General features: G+C 38.4%; 2 protein-coding genes across 2 annotated transcripts; both read left to right on the top strand.

Annotated features, from left to right (window-relative positions):
- Nucleotides 1-820: 820 nt before the first annotated feature.
- On the top strand, nucleotides 821-7282 carry LOC140761981 (kinesin-like protein KIN-7F). The gene is made up of 13 exons (XM_073099558.1): nucleotides 821-1230; nucleotides 1320-1409; nucleotides 1499-1599; nucleotides 1686-1799; nucleotides 1867-1948; nucleotides 2032-2099; nucleotides 2186-2251; nucleotides 2342-2469; nucleotides 2879-3206; nucleotides 3510-3614; nucleotides 3697-4614; nucleotides 6181-6503; nucleotides 6591-7282. The coding sequence occupies exons 1-13, from the start codon at nucleotides 963-965 to the stop codon at nucleotides 6910-6912; spliced, it is 2913 nt and encodes a 970-aa protein (XP_072955659.1). The 5' UTR covers nucleotides 821-962; the 3' UTR covers nucleotides 6913-7282.
- Nucleotides 7283-13660: 6378 nt separating this feature from the next.
- On the top strand, nucleotides 13661-19682 carry LOC140763224 (CDPK-related kinase 3-like). Its single transcript, XM_073101312.1, has 11 exons — nucleotides 13661-14362; nucleotides 15419-15549; nucleotides 15866-15907; nucleotides 15994-16102; nucleotides 16250-16328; nucleotides 16715-17011; nucleotides 17231-17340; nucleotides 17816-17923; nucleotides 18099-18161; nucleotides 18910-19077; nucleotides 19297-19682. Exons 1-11 carry the CDS (start codon nucleotides 13829-13831, stop codon nucleotides 19435-19437), a joined length of 1782 nt encoding a protein of 593 aa, XP_072957413.1. The 5' UTR covers nucleotides 13661-13828; the 3' UTR covers nucleotides 19438-19682.
- Nucleotides 19683-19940: the final 258 nt, after the last annotated feature.

The following is a 19940-nucleotide window of genomic DNA, read 5'->3' as shown; positions in this document are numbered from 1 at the left end:
GGAAAAGGGTGACGACATTTTTACGCCAGCCTACTTATTGGTTATAATAGTTAAATGACACAACAATGATGCCAAGCTCTAGGACATTGACAAAATTATAGGTACTTATGCCACTTTGTGGCGATTCGGTACGACCAACAGTCCGGAGAATTCCAGTTAAAATCTTGATGCTAAGAGGCAATGGCGTGCAATTTGAAGCTATCTTAAGTTCTACTTGGGTGAGTTTGATAGTTACAAGACATTGGATCCACTTCTTTTTTAGCTTATGGAGATACAGAGAAAGATGATTAGATGAACCACGGTGCTTATGTGCTTTATAAATTAAAACAAACTTTACACTTTATAAGCCAAGACTTTAAAGGAATATCTAATAAAATCCACTAAATTAACTGGTTACATGTAAAATAGTAATTTAATCCCTGGATAGATCTAGAAATAGAATCTTAGTCCAGCAATTCACTGATAAATTCCCTTCCCTGGTTGTGTGACCGCAGAATCGGAGACCATCGGTAGTCTTTGAAGCAACTTTCGATGGATAATTTTATATCTACTAGAGTTGAATAATGTCCCTCGAAATATCCCTCAAAAGACAACAACTGCCGACAAGAATGGGGCCCGCCGCTGCTTCTCAAACTCAACACAAACGTAATTAAACAATTACGTCATCTCTCGTTGTCTCCAATAAAAATTCGAACAAAGATCGACGTAGTTCCCAGTAGAAAGAGAGAGCGAGGGAAAATAAAAAGAGACAAAATAACGCCTCTCAGTCTGAGTAGGGGGGAGAGAGAGAGAGAGAGAGAGAGAGAGAGAGAGAGGAGAGTAATAGAAAAGGCGACCACCATCACGGGTGCTTCTATTTTTATTTTATTTTTTATATTTTCCCCTCTTCATTCCTCACTATCCATAGATCTCGCTGCCGGCAGCCGGCTGGCGGGTCGAACTGACACGAACATTAAAGATTAATGTGGCGTAGGAAAGAGAGGAGAGAGAGAGAGATGGGGGAAGTGTTTGGGGACGACTCGGTGGGATTCGAAGGGGAAGAGGGAGGAGGAGGAGGAGGTGGTGGTGGTGGACTGGAGAAGATACTCGTGTCGGTGAGGGTGAGGCCTCTGAGCGAGAAGGAGATCGCCAATGGCGATTCATCGGACTGGGAGTGCATCAATAACACCACCATCCTTTTCAAGAACAGTGCTCATGAGCGATCTGCTCTTCCCACGGCCTACACATTTGGTGAGCAATCCGCATCATTTTCCCACATCAATCTTTCTCTTTCTTAGGGGGTTTGATTTAGTTTTATTTTTTACCGCCTCGGATGGTAGACAGGGTATTCCGTCCAGATTGCATGACCAAAGAGGTGTATGAGAAGGGGGCTAAGGATGTTGCTCTCTCAGTAGTAAGTGGCATTAACTGTAAGTCCCACTAAATTAATCTCCTTATTTTATTTTATTTATTGTTAATCTCTTAGACATCAATATCTGATGAATTAAACTGGCCATAGCAAGCATATTTGCATATGGCCAAACAAGCAGTGGAAAGACGCACACTATGATTGGAATAACTGAGTATGCTATGATGGATATATTTGAGTATGTGCATGAGGTAATGTAACATCAAACTCTGCTCTGGTACAAGGCTATGGTCCAATTTCCTGTTTGATTGGAGAAACACTTGTAATCCTTTTACAGCATGAAGAGAGAGCATTTGTATTGAAATTCTCGGCAATGGAGATTTATAATGAAGCAGTGAAAGATCTCCTCAGTTCAGTCAACACTCCGCTAAGGCTTTTGGATGATCCGGAGGTGAGGAGATGTTGTTAATGGTTGTTTTACTTGGACTTCCTTTATATTGATTCAATTGTTTCCGCAGAAAGGAACCATTGTGGAGAAACTAACGGAGGTTATGTTGAGGGATTGGAACCATATTAAGGAGATCATTTCTTTCTGTGAAGGTGACATGCGGTATTTTGTTATGCATTTTGGTTAAAGTGAATGAAGTTTCTCATCTTTTCTTTGCATTCTATGCTTGCCACAGCTCAGAGGAAGATAGGGGAGACCTCCTTAAATGAAGCTAGTTCCAGATCTCATCAGATACTTAGATTGGTTTGTTTCTTTCAATTTGATGGTCCAACCTTATAGAAAGGAAAATTATGATTGATTATTTTCTTCTTATTTGTTGACCCTTTCAGACTGTTGAAAGTTCAGCTCGCGAGTTTTTGGGTAAGGAAAATACGAGCACTCTTCTGGCCAGTGTGGTACGAAATATCTTCTAGTGATCTAGTTATGGCATTCTTTCTTAAACATAAAAAAAGAAACAGAGGCACTGTGTTTACTTTTGGATGCAGAACTTTGTTGATCTGGCAGGGAGCGAACGTGCATCTTCTCAGGCTTTTGCAGCTGGTGCTAGGCTGAAAGAGGGTTGCCACATCAATAGAAGCTTACTTACGCTAGGAACTGTTATTCGCAAGCTAAGGTTTCTAGAATCTTTACTTTATCTTTCTTCTGGACTAGTACTTGTTCTTTTCTGCTCCCAATTTTTTATCTACTATCACACAATGGTTTTTGTACTTTGTTTTGGTGATTCATGATAATTATAGAGGATGTTTGCATGTTGTAGTATAATGTGAAAACTGCATGTATTTTGAGGAAGACCATCTCAATTCTGTTGCAGGCAGATCCTTTATTTCTAGTGAAGTTCACAGTGATGTTTCATACTCTACAAGTATAGGAAATATCAATCTTTTTTCTCTCTCTAATAGTCAACTTGATTCCATGTTCACATGGATGAACCTATTAGGCATTAGCTTTGTTGTATTATTTTGATAGCACAGTTGTTTCAGGCTTTCAGCCCTTCAATTATTCACTTATCTGAATTTGCACAGCAAGGAAAGGAATGGGCACATACCATATCGAGATTCAAAGCTCACACGTATATTACAACCTTCCTTAGGTGGTAATAGCAGAACTGCCATTATTTGCACTATGAGCCCTGCACGAAGTCATGGTGAACAGTCCAGGAGTACCCTTTTATTTGCAACCTGTGCAAAGGAAGTAGTCACCAATGCTCAAGTCAATGTAGTCATGTCTGATAAGGCATTAGTCAAGCATTTGCAAAGGGAACTTGCCAGATTGGAGACTGAATTGCACTTTCCGGCGTCATCTTCCAGTGTTGAAGCATTACTAAGTGAGAAAGATGCACAAATTAGAAAGGTAAAATGTCACATGGCGTTCTTCCAATTCATTCATGTCTTTGTTTTACATATCCTCATATTTTCATGATATATGTGTGTTCGACTTGCACAGTTTTCTATATGAAGTCCTTTAAATTAGCTTCTTATATAGGTATTGATGTCGCAGTTTATCAGTGTCAAGAGCTCAAAGGAGTAACTTATGCATGCCATTCTAATATTGTGCTGGATTTTATCTGTAATACAGAAGTCTATCATCTTTTTAACAAGAGACCGTTTTTCTTGCTTTTCTTCTGCCCCATATTTCATATTTTGTTCTTGGCAGATGGAAAAAGAAAAAAAGGAGTTACTGCAGCAAAGGGATCTAGCTCAATCTCGGCTTGAAGGCTTGCTCCAGGTTATTGGAAATGATCACTATTCAAGACTACAGGTATCTAATGTAACTTTTGTAGTTCCAGGTTACGTTGAGACATGCAATGTACTTTAAACATCCTTTTCTTTTATTCATTTAGGAGGCTTCTGGCCAAGTTTTTGCGTCCTTTGTATCTTGCAAGGACGAGCAATCAATAGCTGGGTCATCAGAATCTAGTGGTGATCAAAATCAGAACTATGGGTTTACAAATTCCAATGCATTATTTAAAGAACATTGCCTACAACCTTTTGAAAGCAAAAACCAGGATGTAGTGTCACCTGAGGACTCAATTGCTGCCTCTTCATTTGGAGAAGTTACCTTGGTTTGGAGTGGAGGTGGAGTTCTCCAAAAACCCCATGAAGATCGAGAGGACGTTTGCAAGGAAGTGCAGTGTGTTGAGGTGAATGAGATGCGAAGAAATAGGCACTTAAATTTTCTGTCAACTGAAGGAAGCAAAACCCAGATTAATCTTGATATGAATGGTCCTCCTAGTGGAGATCAAGAATCAAATCTCAGAAGGCAGATGAACTTGACATCTCATAATACAACTCCTATTACATTGGAACAGCATCTGCAGAATGTGAGAAAGACTCTCAAGTGTCCTGTCAAAGCAAACCATGAAGGATCACATCCATGGTCCTTAAAGCAAGATTTCTCAAGCTCTAAAGACTTTTCATGGAGTAGAAATAGAAGGTGCAGGTTTGCTCCAATGAGCTCTTCTACTTGGTTCCATGATATAGACCAAAATGACTGCACACCACCAAGCAGATGTTTCAAAGAGTTCCCAGGAAGACCTGATGCATTTCAAAGACGGCGACTTGCATTTGACTATGATGATGAAAGTGAAACACTTTCAACAGAAGGATCTCAGATTTCTGAGATTACCACCGATGATGCCCTTGGAACACAAAAGAGTAAGACTGTTTGTGAAGCAGATTTCTCTGGAATAAATGAATTTGCTGCAGAACTGAAGGAACTGGTTCAGATTCAGTATCAGAATCAACTCAACATTGGCCAGGTATGGATAATTATCTCTTGAGGTAAAAAGGGTTATAGCCAATTGTTATTAACATAATATTTTATGATGTTAGGACATTGCACAGGAAATATATTGTCATTATGCCATCATATATGATTTGGTTCCTCCACAGGAAATATAGTCATTATGCCATCTATTTTTTTTTTTTAAAAAATAACTTGGCATGCTCTATAATACATAAAGCTTGCTCTTTTAGGCATTTTGATACGAACCAGCCTAGATGGTACTCGAGCTCTGATACCATAACTAATACGAGCTGGTTTAGGGTTTGAATCATCTCAATATCAAATCTGGAGTTTAGGGTTAATGAATTAGGACAGCACGTAAAATAAGATTTCGGTGGTGGAATCGGGCGTACGAGTAGGCTAAATTGATGAAGAGAACGATATGAATGTGTTGGTGGTGGTGGTTTGGATAAATGATGTGATTTGATAGATGATAACCCCAAGTAAATATTGCGTGAATTAGGGCAGATTGCAAAAGTAGGTTAATGGAGATTGTGGAATACTTGTGGGTGTTGTTGAAGATGAAAGGACGAAGAGGAAGAAGTGGGTTTGGCCTCGAGGATTAAGGGAAACAACAAGACGAAAATGATCTAAAAAGAGTCAAGAGAATTAAGGGAGGAAGAGAGCTTGATAGAGGAGGGAGATAAAGAGAGTTTAGAGAGATAGGATTAATCCAAAATATGCAATTCTTCAAAAGAAGCTGCATAGACATATTTATAAGCTAGCTACACGTCCCTGAGACATTAAAGAGACCTAATATAAAATAAACACGTTAAGAAACCTAATACGAGTAAACCTCGTTGTTGGGCGTTCAAATGCCCCAACCCATCTCTGGCTCTCGGGTAGGGGCGTTTGAACACCTGATAAGGGTGTTTGAATGCCTGGACCCGAGAGCACATCCATCTTGAATTAGTTTTTCATTCTACTGCAGATAGAATCCAAATCTAGAAAACTTTGAGTACAAAAGTTTTAGATTATGATGCCATTGATCTTATTTAATTAGTTTCATAACATTTGGACGTCGAATAAATATCTTCTGAATATCCTCTCAAAACTACACAAAACTGAATTTACCTAACCAAACAACTTTTAACCTACTAGGACTCTCAATATAAACAGATAAAGATAAATAGAGTAGATTATCGATCCCAATGTTCTCATGATGTGATTTAAGTTGACCCATTTCGCATTGCACTTTCTTTTGCAGACATTGAAAAAATTGGTTCTACAGCGTAACTTGAGATACTCTTGGATGCAAGTTGGTCACACAATTTGATCTGAATTTTCTTGTCAGACATTTCACTAGTATTCTTTGCAGAACATATAATTCAGTTGTGACCTGTGACTCTTATTTAAATTCCTTGCCTATTCATTCTTCAATACTTTATTGCTCTCATATTAATCCCTCTTATGAGATATCACTAAAACTATTTTTGAGGAGTGTAACTGAGGATTCTATATCTCTGTCTGTGTTATTCAGATGAACTATCTTAGAAGAGATTACATTACTGCCTTGTTGTTTTTGTCTGATATGGAACAGATGAGTACTGAAGAATTTGGAGCTGAGGGAAGCATGAAACATATTCGCTTGGACAATCCAGTTCTAGACTCTCTGCAATCTCCTTCTCGATCACCAATGGAATTTGAGAAGAAGCAGCTAGAGATTATTGAGCTCTGGCATTCATGTAACATTTCCTTAGTCCATAGAACATACTTCTTCCTTCTCTTCAAAGGTGATCCTTCAGATTTTATATATTTAGAAGTAGAGCTTAGGAGGCTAACCTTTCTGAAAAATGCTCATGCACATGGAGACTCTAATAGAAAAGTGGCTGTAAGTGGCCTAGATAGCACAATGGTTTTGAGGTGTGTCCTGTTCTTCAACAACTCATCTCATGTCTTCATATGACCACTCACTTCTAATTGACCATAACTAAACTCCATTTTGGGCAGCATGAAGAAGCTTCGACGTGAAAGGGAGATGCTCTGTAGACAGATGAAGAAGAGGCTGTCAGCGAAAGAGAGGGAGAGCATATATACCAAATGGGGAATCACGTTGACCACCAAACGGAGAAAACAAGAGCTTGCTCGACTGCTGTGGACAGAAACTAGGGACCTTGAACATGTTAGAGAGAGCGCATCTCTTGTTGCAAGACTAACTGGACTCCTAGATCCAGGGAACTTCCTCAAGGAGATGTTTGGACTTAGCTTCACACCTCAAAAATCTCATAGGTCTTATAATGGCTGGCAATATGGAATCTCTTTTGTCAAGTGAGCAAGCTGATCAAATTTGCATCTCCCAGGATTAAAGTAACAGTAGACTTCTTCTTCCTTTTTGAATCTTTTCGTTGGTTACCACATGACTACAGGAATACCAATGTAACTGCGGTCAATTGTACAATTTCCTGGCGTGTTATCAGTGCTTAGCACTTGCTGCTCGGTCTTTCTTTGGCAGTGGCAAGTCTTAGACGGTAAAAGAGAAGGACGAATCATACCATACAAGTATTCTGGGGTTTGTTTCTTGATGGTAAACTAAACTTTTTTTCTCTCTTTTAAGTTTCAAATTAGTAACTCGCATGTGTCATCACTAACAGTTTTGTAGCATTACTAGTTTGTATTCATTCTGTTTATTAATGATTCTGAAGCTGGTAAAGGGAAACTCAGAGAGTAAATTTCATACTGATACGTGGATGTGGCTAATAAATAGCCAAAAGAAAGGCCAATCTGAATCTATTCTAACACTTTTAAGATCGAGTTGGTATACCCATCCAATGGATCTGCAGAACAAACTCAAAATTATTTGATTAAATAAACTTTAGAATATGTTATCTAGGTCAAATGCCACTTTCTTCATAAATTGACCACATGCATTATGCATAGCATATGCGCCTTTTCAAACCTAATAATGATATTTTAGTATCACTGGAAATTTGCATTTAACCCCCGACTTTTTCATGTATCTGCGGTTGACATTTTATATATTCAACATTTGCAAATTGCATCCTACGTTTTAACTAAATATTTGCAGAATAGACTTTCTGTTAGGTTAACACTAAGCCAGAGCAAATAATGAAAAAAATCTCAAAATCTTCTTTTACTTCTTCTACCAAAATCTCAAAGCTAGTTTTCCACCATCTACCCTCTCCTTTTTTTTAATCTTCTCCTCCACTATTTATTAGGAAGGTACATCTCATTTTAAATTCTTAAAAACTATATTTTAGTTCTTTAACTTTAACTTAATTGAATAAAACTATGTACCTTTGCTCATTTATTGAACATTTTATTAGTTAATAATGATCGTATTTTATGCTGTAAGCGAGATAAATTTCTTGATGTGAATGTAGGCTAGGTTAGAGAAGTATACTTAGTATAGCCAAGTTAAATAGTTTGGTTGATTTTACTTAATGGACCTAACGACTAAATACCTTATATAAATTTTTGATAAAATAAAGGGTGTGGTTTATAAAAAATAAAAAATGTAGAATATGTGTGGTGTTAAACGCAAATTTCCATAGTGAGAAAGATCCACAGAAAGAGGAATCAATTGTGATGGCTTCTGTTAGGCGACTTCCCGGATAGATGGTATTCCTAGTTGGCTACGTACCTGCTTTGGTCATATTAGATGTAAGCTTGTTGAGGTTTGGAGGCTGGCATGAAGTTGGGACATTTCTGGGACGTTTTGCTTTAGTTTCATTTATAGTATATTTTGGGTAGTATGTTAAGAAATCAATTTTACTTATTGCTTATGTAAAAATGTGGGAAATAAGAATCCACGTCTATTTTATTCCTTATTGTTTTAGGTAGTTTTATTTTCTATATTTGAATGTAATTCAAGAATAAAAGCAATGAGAAAAATCAGAAAAAGGGTGCGGCTCTTTTGTACCAGAAAAACTCTTCTTCTCTATTTCTCTAAACACATAATTATCTCTGAAATCCAACATTTGGTATCAGAGCAAAACCATGGGCGATGATGATGCAAAGGCGGCAGCAGCAGCGGCTGCAGCAAGTATTGGACCAAGGATAGTAGTCAAGGGAGGAGGAGTCCCAGTTCAATACCCAATGTTAAACGACACAAACTATGGTTTGTGGGCAGTGAAGATGAAAATTTTGCTGCGTGCATTGGGAGTATGGGATGTAGTGGAGTGCGAAGGTGAAGTCGACAAGGAGAAAGATCAAGGTGCCATCGCGGCAATATCTCAAGCAATTCCTGATGCGACGATCATGGCGATCGCAGAGAAAGAAACAGCTAGAGAAGTCTGGCAGGTAATCAAGCAGATGGCAGTTGGAGAGGACCGTGTCAGAAAGGCAAGGGCACAGGTAGTAAAGAGACAATTTGATCGATTGGTGATGTCTGATTCATCAAGTTTGGTTGAATTCTCACAACTATTAGTAAGCACAGCTGGTGAATTGCGCTCTTTAGGAGTGGATTTGAAAGAGAGTAGCGTAGTTGAAAAGCTCTTTAGTGCTGTGCCAGATAGGTTTCTGCCTATTATTAGCACTATTGAACAGTGGGGTGACTTGGCTACCATGACAGTGGCTGAAGCAATTGGTAGATTGAGAGTTTTTGAAGAAGGTTTGAAGGGTCGAAAGCAGCATAAAGAGGCAGAAGAAGAGGAGAAGTTGCTTCTTACTCGTGCACAGTGGGAGGCCCTGAACTTGAAGGAGAGGACAGAAGGAGAAAACACTGAAGGTCATGGTGGCAGTCAAGAAAGAAAGCTAAAAAAGAGGTTTGATAAATCCAAAATAAAATGTTTCAATTGTGGCATTTATGGGCATTTTGCATCTGAGTGTCGAAAGCCAAAGAAGGAGAGGGCATTTGTGGCAGAAAAGGAATATAATGAAGAACCAGTGCTACTAATGCATGAAGTGGTTGTTGGCACAAAAGGAAAAGGTGCTGAGATTGATGTTGTAGAACTGAATCTGGGTGAAGATGTGAGTCAGAAGAAGCATACTTGGTATTTAGATTCTGGAGCAAGCAATCATATGACAGGTAATATTGCCTGGTTCTCTGATCTAGATTCAAGTACATGTGGTGCAGTGAAGTTAGGGGATGGACATTTGGTACACATTGGAGGAAAGGGGACAGTGTTGATTAAAGGAAGAAGTGGTGAACATAAGGCACTAACTGATGTGTATTACATTCTAACTGATGTGTATTACATTCCCAAATTGTCAAACAACATCATTAGCCTTGGCCAATTAGAAGAGAAAGGGTGTAAGGTTGAGATGTGGTTAGGTGAACTCATTGTTTTTGATACAGATGGCAAGTTGTTAATAAAGGTGAGAAGAACTGAAAATCGGTTGTATGTGCTAAAGTTGGAGACTGCTCAACCTGTTTGTATGTTAGCAAGTACTAATTCCAAAGCATGGAGGTGGCATGCTCGATTTGGGCATTTGAACTTTCAAGCTTTAAGAAGGATGAGACAGGAGGGATTAGTGGAAGGGCTACCTTACATTGACCATGTAGAGCAGGTCTGTGATGGTTGTCTAGTTGGCAAACAAAGAAGGGCATCATTTCCACACAAAGCGCAGTTTAGAGCAAGTGAAACTCTGGAATTGGTGCATGGCGACCTCTGTGGACCAATACAGCCTTCAACACCTGCAGGCAACAGGTACTTCTTGCTCTTAGTTGATGATTTCAGTAGATTCATGTGGATAGCTTTACTGTCTAGCAAAGAAAAGGCATTCACAGCTTTTAAGGCAATAAAGGTGATAGCTGAAGTTGAACAATGTAAGAAACTGAAGGTTTTGAGAACTGATAGAGGTGGAGAGTTCAAATCAGGTGAGTTTGAAGAATTTTGTACAGAAAATGGCATTAAAAGACATTTGACTGCTCCCTATTCTCCTCAGCAAAATGGAGTAGTAGAGAGGAGGAATCAAACTGTTATGGATATGGCAAGAAGTATGATGAAAACAATGAAGGTGCCAGCTGAGTTTTGGGGTGAAGCTGTTACAACTGCAGTATATATCCTGAACAGATCTCAAACCAAGAGTGTTGAAGGGATGACTCCTTATGAAGCATGGTATAAGCACAAGCCATCTGTGCATCATCTGAAAACTTTTGGCTGTCTTGTTCATGTTAAGGTGACAGGAGGACAAGTGAAGAAGTTGGATGATAGAAGCATTGAGATGGTGTTCTTTGGCTATGAGAAGGGTTCTAAAGCCTATAGAGTATACAATCCTGTTACAAGGAAGGTGGTGGTAACAAGAGATGCTGTTTTTGAGGAAGACAAACCTGGTCCTTGGCCCTTGAACAATGAACAGGTGAGTAAGGAGAATGAAGCAAGCCAAATGACATCCTTTCAGTTGCAGGATGAAAGGGTCATAGTCAATGAGAGCAATGGTGGAACTTCTGAACTTGGCATGCAGCCCACTAATGAAGACGATGGAGATAACATTGTAGGCTTGGATGATAACAGAAGTCACCAGCAGACTCCTGTCAGACTGCGTAGTATTGCTGAAATTTATGAGGAGACTGAGCCGGTCAGTTTCTTGGGTATATGTTTGATAGGCGTAGAAGAGCCAACATGTTTTGATGAAGCTAGCAAGGAAGGGAGTTGGAGACAAGCTATGAAAGAAGAGATTGACTCAATCAACTCTAATCACACATGGAGTCTTGTGGAACCAGTGAAGGGCAAAAAGGTCATTGGGCTCAAATGGGTCTATAAGCTCAAGAAGGATTCAGAAGGCAAAATTATGAAACACAAGGCACGTTTGGTTGCAAAGGGGTATGTGCAGCAGCAAGGTATTGATTTTGAAGAAGTTTTTGCACCTGTAGCAAGAGTTGAAACAATTAGGTTGATCATTGCTTTGGCTGTGCAAGAAGGTTGGTTACTACATCACATGGATGTCAAATCGGCATTTTTGAATGGTGATTTGAAAGAAGAGGTTTATGTAACTCAGCCACCAGGCTTTGAGGAGAAGGGAAGTGAGAATAAGGTGTTGAAATTGCATAAGGCACTTTATGGTCTAAGACAAGCTCCTCGGGCTTGGAATTCCAAGCTAGACAAAACATTGAGTTCTCTTGGCTTTGCAAGAAGCAAGGTGGAATATGCTGTGTACAAGAGAAAGCAAGGTGTCAATTGTATTATTTTGGGCGTATATGTTGATGATCTCATCATCACAGGGACAAGTGAGCAAGAAATTGAAAATTTTAAGTCACAGATGAAAGAAATTTTCAGAATGAGTGATTTGGGGCTGTTGAGTTATTATCTTGGTATTGAAGTCAAACAGGAGAAGGGTGAAGTCATGTTAAGTCAAGAAGGCTTTGCACATAAGATTCTAAAGGAGTGTGGTATGTCAAATTGCAATTTGACAAAAACTCCTATGGAAACTCGGCTCAGGCTAAAGAAGAATACTGTTTCAGAGTTAGTTGATCAAAACAGGTATAGGAGCATTGTGGGAAGTTTGAGATACTTGTTGCACACAAGACCTGATTTGGCCTATTCTGTAGGGATTGTTAGTCGCTTTATGGAGTCTCCAAGATCAGAACACATGGCAGCTGTTAAGCAAATTTTGAGGTACATTAAAGGTAGTGCAAGTCTGGGTTGTGTGTATAGAAGATCTCTTGACAGTGAGTTATTTTTAACTGGTTTCTCAGACAGTGACATGGCAGGAGATTTGGATGATAGAAAGAGTACCACTGGTGTCATGTTTTTCTTAGGAAATAATCTCATCAGTTGGTTTTCTAGAAAGCAAAAGGTTGTTGCTCTATCCTCTTGTGAAGCTGAATATATAGCAGCTGCGTCAGGTGCTTGTCAAGGTGTGTGGCTTGAGGTTCTTCGTTCTGATTTGATGAGTCATAATTTGAAGAAGATCAAGCTCAAGGTAGACAATCAGTCAGCGATTTCTTTGAGCAAGAATCCAGTATACCATGATCGAAGCAAGCACATTGATACGAGATTTCATTATCTCAGAGAAAATGTTGAAAATGGCAGGATTGAAGTTGAACATGTGGGAACTCATGACCAATTCGCAGACATTCTGACAAAGCCTCTGGGACGAGTTAGATTCTATGAGCTGTGTGACAAGATTGGTTTACAGGATGTGAGAAAGTGTGCAACAAGCTTAGGGAAGTGAATATTAGATGTAAGCTTGTTGAGGTTTGGAGGCTGGCATGAAGTTGGGACATTTCTGGGACGTTTTGCTTTAGTTTCATTTATAGTATATTTTGGGTAGTATGTTAAGAAATCAATTTTACTTATTGCTTATGTAAAAATGTGGGAAATAAGAATCCACGTCTATTTTATTCCTTATTGTTTTAGGTAGTTTTATTTTCTATATTTGAATGTAATTCAAGAATAAAAGCAATGAGAAAAATCAGAAAAAGGGTGCGGCTCTTTTGTACCAGAAAAACTCTTCTTCTCTATTTCTCTAAACACATAATTATCTCTGAAATCCAACAGGTCATACCTCTATTTTAAGTTTTAACCGGTCATTGATTGAACTTCTTTTGATCTACGCATTATTCAAAGTTGGAATCAGCTACAGTTTTAATCTTTTTTTAAAAGGATAATTATATTTAGACTTTCTATCTTATTCCTTAACGTCGTTAAAAAATTAAAACAATCAAAATATTCATATAAGAAGATAAAAGTATTTTAATAAACTAAAATTTTAAATAAATAATAAAAAAAAATTTAACAGAAAAAATGTTTGAGATATTTTTAATAATTTAAATGTTTGTATATAAAAAAATGATAGTGGAGAGAGTGTAAGTCTAAGTAACCTTTATATTAATTACCGAGATTGCTAACTTCTTTAAGATTTTGATAGAGATGCTATCCTTGTTTAGAACTTGAACCATTTTTTAATTGAATTAGAATGTGGGCGATATGTTTTGAATTGTCTCAACCATGTGGAAAATGAAGATATACCGATAATAATAAAGAGGAAAAAAAAATGGCACGAAATCGAAGCCTCCTCAGTTCCTCCTCTCTCTCTCTCTCTCTCTCCTCTCTCTCTAGTTTCTTTCTCTAGATTCTCTTGTACACACATGAAAAGCTTCCCACTTGCTCAACAACTCTAATTCCTCTCTCCGCGTCGCAATTGATTCCTCCCTTTCTTTTGCTTCTATCGCGTGCTCTCTTTCTCTCTCTCTTGATTTTATATTCCCCTTTACCTCCCTGCCGATCTCAATCCCCTAGGAAGAAGAAAAGAATTTATTAAAGACCGTGCCTTTTGCCGGCAAGATGGGCCAGTGCTACGCCAAGAACGTCTCCGTCGCCGGCGACGACGCCGTTGCCGACATCCACGACCCAGCACAGTCTCCTCTCCCCTCCGCTGCCACGCCGGCAAAGGGCACGACCCCGTCCCGCTCCTCCTCCGCCGCCGCCGCCGCCAGCCCATGGCTCAGCTCCCTACCCGCCGACGTCGCGCCGTCTCCGGCGAGGTCCACTCCGCGGAGGTTTTTCCGCCGGCCGTTCCCGCCGCCGTCTCCGGCGAAGCACATCAAGGCCGTCCTGGCGAGGCGGCAGGGTCAGCCTAAACCCAGCGAGGGCACGATTCCCGAGGAGGACGGCGGACGAATTGGAGGTGGAGGTGGCGGGGGTGAAGGTGATCGGCCTCTTGATAAGACCTTTGGTTATGGGAAGAACTTTGGTGATAAGTACGAGCTGGGGAAGGAGATAGGGAGGGGGCATTTCGGGCACACGTGCTTGGCCAGAGCAAAGAAGGGGGAGATCACGGGGCAGCTTGTGGCGGTCAAGATCATATCGAAAGCTAAGGTGTGTGGACTCGAAAAGAAGTTTTTATTTTGATCTATGCTAATTTTGATTCCCCTTCTGTCAGAAAGCCTCAAACCTTTTTTTTTTGTTAATGATTGGTGCACGGTGTCTTTTTCAGGACAATCACCTATTATATTTGTGAGAATTTGTCTTGATATAGTTTTCTTGGTTATGTCTGTTTCTACTTTGCATTGGTCTAACATTCTGGATGAGCTAAAAACTTAAAATGCTGAATTTGATGGTCATCCTTTTACTGCAATCTGCATTTAGAACTATGAAAATGTGCTTCTCTGCATTTTATGCCACTGGTCTTACTTTCACCTCTACCCTATTAAATATTAGCTCTTCAGGTCAACTAGGAGGAGTTTAGAATTATCTCTGCAAATTTTGAAGTTTTAAGCCTGCCATGATTGATAATTTGATTCCACATATGTGATTCATATTGCTTGACACCTGTAGATGTTACCCAGCGACCTTTTAGTTGGAAATCTGAACTCCCAAGTGATATGCCATGTAAGCCTGATTCTTTGGAAGGCTCTGCTTGACGCAGGGTTCATCCATTTCTTATGTGAATTCTATAGGAAGGAAGCATTTTATAGTGGCGTGAACACTTACAACTTGATGTTTGAATAACTGGTGGAACCTTGGAAGCCCAAGAGTCTGGCAGAAGTTCAGCATATTGGCATTTAAAGTTTTTTTTTTTTTTTTCAAACATGCGTACTTTGGTCTATAGGGTTGGGATGTAGGTGAATTGAAAATTTGCAACATATTTTGTTGTTGTTATATAGGGCACCTGCATAACTAAAGGAAATTGATAGTACCTTTAATTTATTTCATCAGAATGATGTGAGGCTAGAGTGCCTAATTCCTTCATTTAGTTTGTTGCGTTAGATACCATTTCCATGGTTACGTCAATCCAACATTTTTAATGCTTTGTAATCTTTACACCACATTCCCTCAGTTCTTTTCTTTGTTGATGGGTCTGCTTAAATTTTAGATGTGCTGTATTAATTGTCCCTAGGAGGAGAATTTGATCTCTGAGTTATCTTCTTTCAGATGACAACAGCAATATCCGTGGAAGATGTTCGTAGGGAGGTGAAAATTCTTAAAGCCTTGTCTGGGCATGCAAATCTGGTCAAATTTTATGATGCATGTGAGGATGCCTTTAACGTCTACGTAATCATGGAGTATGTTTAATTTTCTTTGCTGTTTTCTGTTGGATAATTTTTCACAAGGAGACATATAATCGAAATTAGAAGTCTAATATAAAATTATGCATAGCCACATGGCTTGCTGCTAGTTTCTGTAGTCTTTCTTTCTATCTATAGAGGCAAATATTAGGTCCAAACTCAACTCAAGTAGGAAAAATTTTCTTGATGAAATATCATCAACTGTTTATTTGATAGACTCCTGTTAGTTCACTGATTAGTGACAAAAATGGGTTAGATATCCAAGAAGCAATAAGTAGTTTCTTTTAATCTCTTGATTATTTTTGTTTACCAGATTGTGTGAAGGTGGAGAATTATTGGACAGAATTTTATCCAGGTACTTCATTTTTCTTGAACTGTAAATTCACTCAATAGTTATAATGTTAATCTTCTGATATCATTATATCTTGTGCTTGTATAAAGAGGTGGAAGGTATACAGAGGAAGACGCTAAGGTTATTGTTGTGCAAATATTAAGTGTAGTCGCCTTTTGTCACCTTCAGGGTGTTGTGCATCGTGATCTGAAGCCAGAGGTCTGATATATAGAGCATCTATTGGTTTTAATGCTATTACATATTTTATCTATTGATTTTCCTTGTGATTTCGTTCTTATGTGTCTTCTGGTTTTGACTTGTATTATATGTCTGCTGCTAATACAATTTATCTGGACTTTGAAACAGAATTTTCTATTCAGCACTAGGAGTGAAAATTCCCATATGAAGGTGATTGATTTTGGTCTTTCTGATTTTATAAGACCAGGTAATTGTTGGACACTGGCTCATCATTTTGTGCCCTGTGACCTTTTTTTTTGATAAATGTTTTGAACCATATTGTGCTTCTAAAGTGTTACTGTCACGCTACCACATTCTTCAAGAGGTCTTCTGAAGATATTCAAAATTAGCATACGAATCATTCTTGTTGACATTTTTGCCATTAGTTAAACGTAACTAGAGATAGAAGCAATCTTTGCTTCGTTTTACAAAATTGACTTCAAATTTCTAATTTTTTTAATGTGAAATCATTTGCAATTAGGGGTCAGGAAATTTGAAAGATTTCTTCCATACAAATGTTTCTCTTTTTCCGCTTCGTCGGTATCATCATTCTGTCTTGTTGGAGGCTTGAACTTTTCTTATGCTTTCTTGCAGATGAAAGACTGAATGATATTGTTGGTAGTGCATATTATGTTGCTCCTGAGGTCCTACATAGATCATACAGCACTGAGGCAGACATTTGGAGCGTTGGTGTTATAACATATATACTGTTATGCGGTAGTAGACCATTCTGGGCACGAACAGAATCGGGAATATTTCGAGCTGTGCTGAGAGCAGATCCTAATTTTGATGATTCACCTTGGCCTGCTATATCTTCAGAAGCTAAAGATTTTCTAAGAAGGCTTCTAAATAAGGACTACAGGAAAAGAATGACTGCTGCACAGGCACTGAGTAATAATTTGTCCATGCACTAACTTTTATCATCTTGCTAAAATATTCTTGATTTTGTACTTTAACATGTCATTGATGTTTCATCTTTGCATGCATATCTTTCTAAATTGTTTGATATCTGTAAAATCTTATGCTAATAATGATTTATAGTTAATGTCTAATGAATTTCTGAGGTTTGGTTGGTCATTGGAAAATAATTTGGTACTTTTGTGTTGACAGTTCATCCTTGGTTGCGAGATGAGCAGCGGCAAGTCCCTGTAGATATGTTAGTCTACAAATTAGTCAAAGCATATCTACGTGCTACTCCTTTCAAACGTGCAGCACTAAAGGTTCGACATTCTTTCTTTAGGAGTAATTAGAAATAAAAGAATATATATCTGCAAGGTGCATCATGTTTTGACTACATGTTATTGCTCTAATTTTTACCTCTTAAAACCAAATCAAGCATATATAACTTGAAGTCTGTCACAACTGCAGTGGGGCAACATTGATATGAATTATTCCATGTACAAGTATTTTTTCAAGTTATCAATGTTATTCAATATGATTAATTGTACAATTCACACGGCTAGGGTTTAACATACTAGTTCATACATTAAATTTATAAGTCTGAAAAGCTCAAAACAATGTTGAGGAGTTATCCGGAGAAAGTGGTGAAAATAAGTGAGAAGAAGCTTGTAAAATTTTTGTTCAGCTATCATGTTGGTAAGCTAGGAAGTGAAGAACTTCTAATCACGTAATCATCATGTGTAGCAAGAATGTTGTGTGATCTTGGTGTCTTTGGTTTCTTGTTGACTTTTACAGGCGCTATCAAAAGCCCTAACAGAGGATGAACTCATCTATGTTAGGTCTCAGTTTAACTTGTTGGAACCACATAAAGATGGGTGTGTCTCCCTTGAAAATTTCAGGATGGTTAGTTCTTTGACTTACTTTGGCTAACTTCCCATAAAATCATGCAATGGGGAAGGTTTTAGTTTGCAATAAACACATTCTTTTAGATTCATAATATACCTAAGTACTTCTTATTCCTTACGATATGGGTACTGACTCATTCTGGGGTGTCGAATTTGTGGTTACTTATATCCAGGCACTTACTAAAAATGCAACTCCAGCTATGAAGGAGGCCAGAGTTCTTGACATATTGAGTGCGGTACGAAATCATTTGCTTTCTTGCAGTCAATTAATACTTAAAAGTTTTCCTTGCCAGAGACTCTTACTACTATATCTTCTTCCACAAATATTTTTTCAGTGGAATTTATACGTTTGCTTAAAAATCCTTATAATCATTTAATTGTATAATTATTAATACCATTAATGTTAACCTTGACTGATCAACCGCTGTATACATGGAGGGAAATGTAGATTCAAGATTGTGTTCTACAGGGTTGGTTCTTCTTGTTATTTTTTGTGCCTAGGCATTTGAATTTCACATTGACCTGCAAGACATCAGTAAACCTAGCAAGGAAAGGTAAGGAACGATTTATTAGGCTGAATATTCTAGGGAAAGAATGGAATTCCAAGAAGCCCACCATTGTTATCTAGTTCTATTTACTGATAGGATCACAACAATAATCACTGGAGGAGGCAACTTTTTTACGTATCTCTTTCCGTGGTCCTCATTAACATGGATATATCAAATATTAAGCACAGCCCGCATAAACTTGCATTTTCTTATACCAGATCCATAAGAAGATATATTACCATATTGCTTGGTCATGCGATGAGGCAAAGCTCAGTTCAGTACATACAGGTTATAATCAGAGTATGAGTTAGTTTCTTCGGGGAAGGCCTAGACAAACTATATGATGTTAATCACTCAAGGAATATACACATACCTAAAGATTCTAAACTATTGTTTGTTGTCACATGACATTCATACTTGTGAATGTACATTTCAGTTGCAACCGCTCTCATACCGAAGAATGAACTTCGATGAGTTTTGTGCCGCCACAATCAGCCCTTTCCAGCTTGAGGCTTTGGAAGGATGGGAACAAATAGCAAGCACAGCTTTTGAGTACTTTGAGCAGGAGGGTAATCGAGTCATCACGATTGAGGAACTTGCACAGGTATGCAAATAGTCTATTAACCTTAATATCAGGGAAACAGAAAATAAACATCTCCTTTATAGTAGCAATGGGGATGATAACGAAACATCTTATTTTTCTCTAACTTGCTCCATCAGTTCTGAAGTGGTGTCATACTGAGTGACAGCCTTTGAACTTGTGATTTTAATATGATGGTGATTTGCTTACTTTCACATACAATGACCAAACTTTCTTACGTAGGAAATGAAACTTGCTCCGGCAGCTTATTCTATTGTCCGTGATTGGATCAGACCAACTGATGGCAAACTCAGCTTTCTAGGATACACTAAATTTTTGCATGGCGTAACAATGCGTGGCAGCAACACAAGACACCGCCGCTAAATTTCATCACAATTCGTCTCATTGTTTTATTCATGTGATTCAATATAGGAGCTAGGAATCCCACAAATCATGGCATTTTCATTTTGCAGAGAATGCATGTAGAAGGGTTCAATACCGGTTCTCAAAATGTGAATATCTGCAAGCAATATATATTCCGAGCTATTTCCTTTCCTTCTTTCTTAAATTTTGTCAAATCTGTAAACCTCAACATCCCTTTCCTTAAATCTAAACAAACTTCTTTTCTCCTCAAGTCTGCATATTTATGGTGTTTATGGTGCCAGGCAAGTCATGTATAGTTAATCATTTGTGACAGAGAAAATAGTGGAACAGTTTATATGCACCTTATGCACTTTTATTTTCCTGCAATACAAGGAAAAAGTAGACATGCATCTACTACTACTGTTAAGTTGAATCATATACTTATTCTTTTTCTTTTCTTTCAAAAGAAGAAAGGGGGCAGATTGCACCTTAAAAACATCTAAAAAGCAAAGGAAAGCAAAGAG

Source organism: Typha angustifolia, chromosome 7, assembly GCF_048772165.1.
Source record: "Typha angustifolia cultivar Huaian chromosome 7, ASM4877216v1, whole genome shotgun sequence".
NCBI classification, from domain to species: domain Eukaryota; kingdom Viridiplantae; phylum Streptophyta; class Magnoliopsida; order Poales; family Typhaceae; genus Typha; species Typha angustifolia.
Note: the sequence above shows the minus strand (reverse complement) of the source record. Positions and strands in the feature narration are given on the sequence as shown.

Bases quoted from the DNA above. Each gene is read 5' to 3' on its own strand.
- LOC140763224 (XM_073101312.1), top strand. From the start codon at position 13,829: ATGGGCCAGTGCTACGCCAAGAACGTCTCCGTCGCCGGCGACGACGCC. The intron at 17,924-18,098 runs GTTAGTTCTTTG...ACTTATATCCAG, and splicing joins CCCTTGAAAATTTCAGGATG to GCACTTACTAAAAATGCAAC. The intron at 19,078-19,296 runs GTATGCAAATAG...TTTCTTACGTAG, and splicing joins CGATTGAGGAACTTGCACAG to GAAATGAAACTTGCTCCGGC.
- LOC140761981 (XM_073099558.1), top strand. From the start codon at position 963: ATGTGGCGTAGGAAAGAGAGGAGAGAGAGAGAGATGGGGGAAGTGTTT. The intron at 1,231-1,319 runs GTGAGCAATCCG...CTCGGATGGTAG, and splicing joins TCCCACGGCCTACACATTTG to ACAGGGTATTCCGTCCAGAT. The intron at 3,615-3,696 runs GTATCTAATGTA...TTATTCATTTAG, and splicing joins ATCACTATTCAAGACTACAG to GAGGCTTCTGGCCAAGTTTT.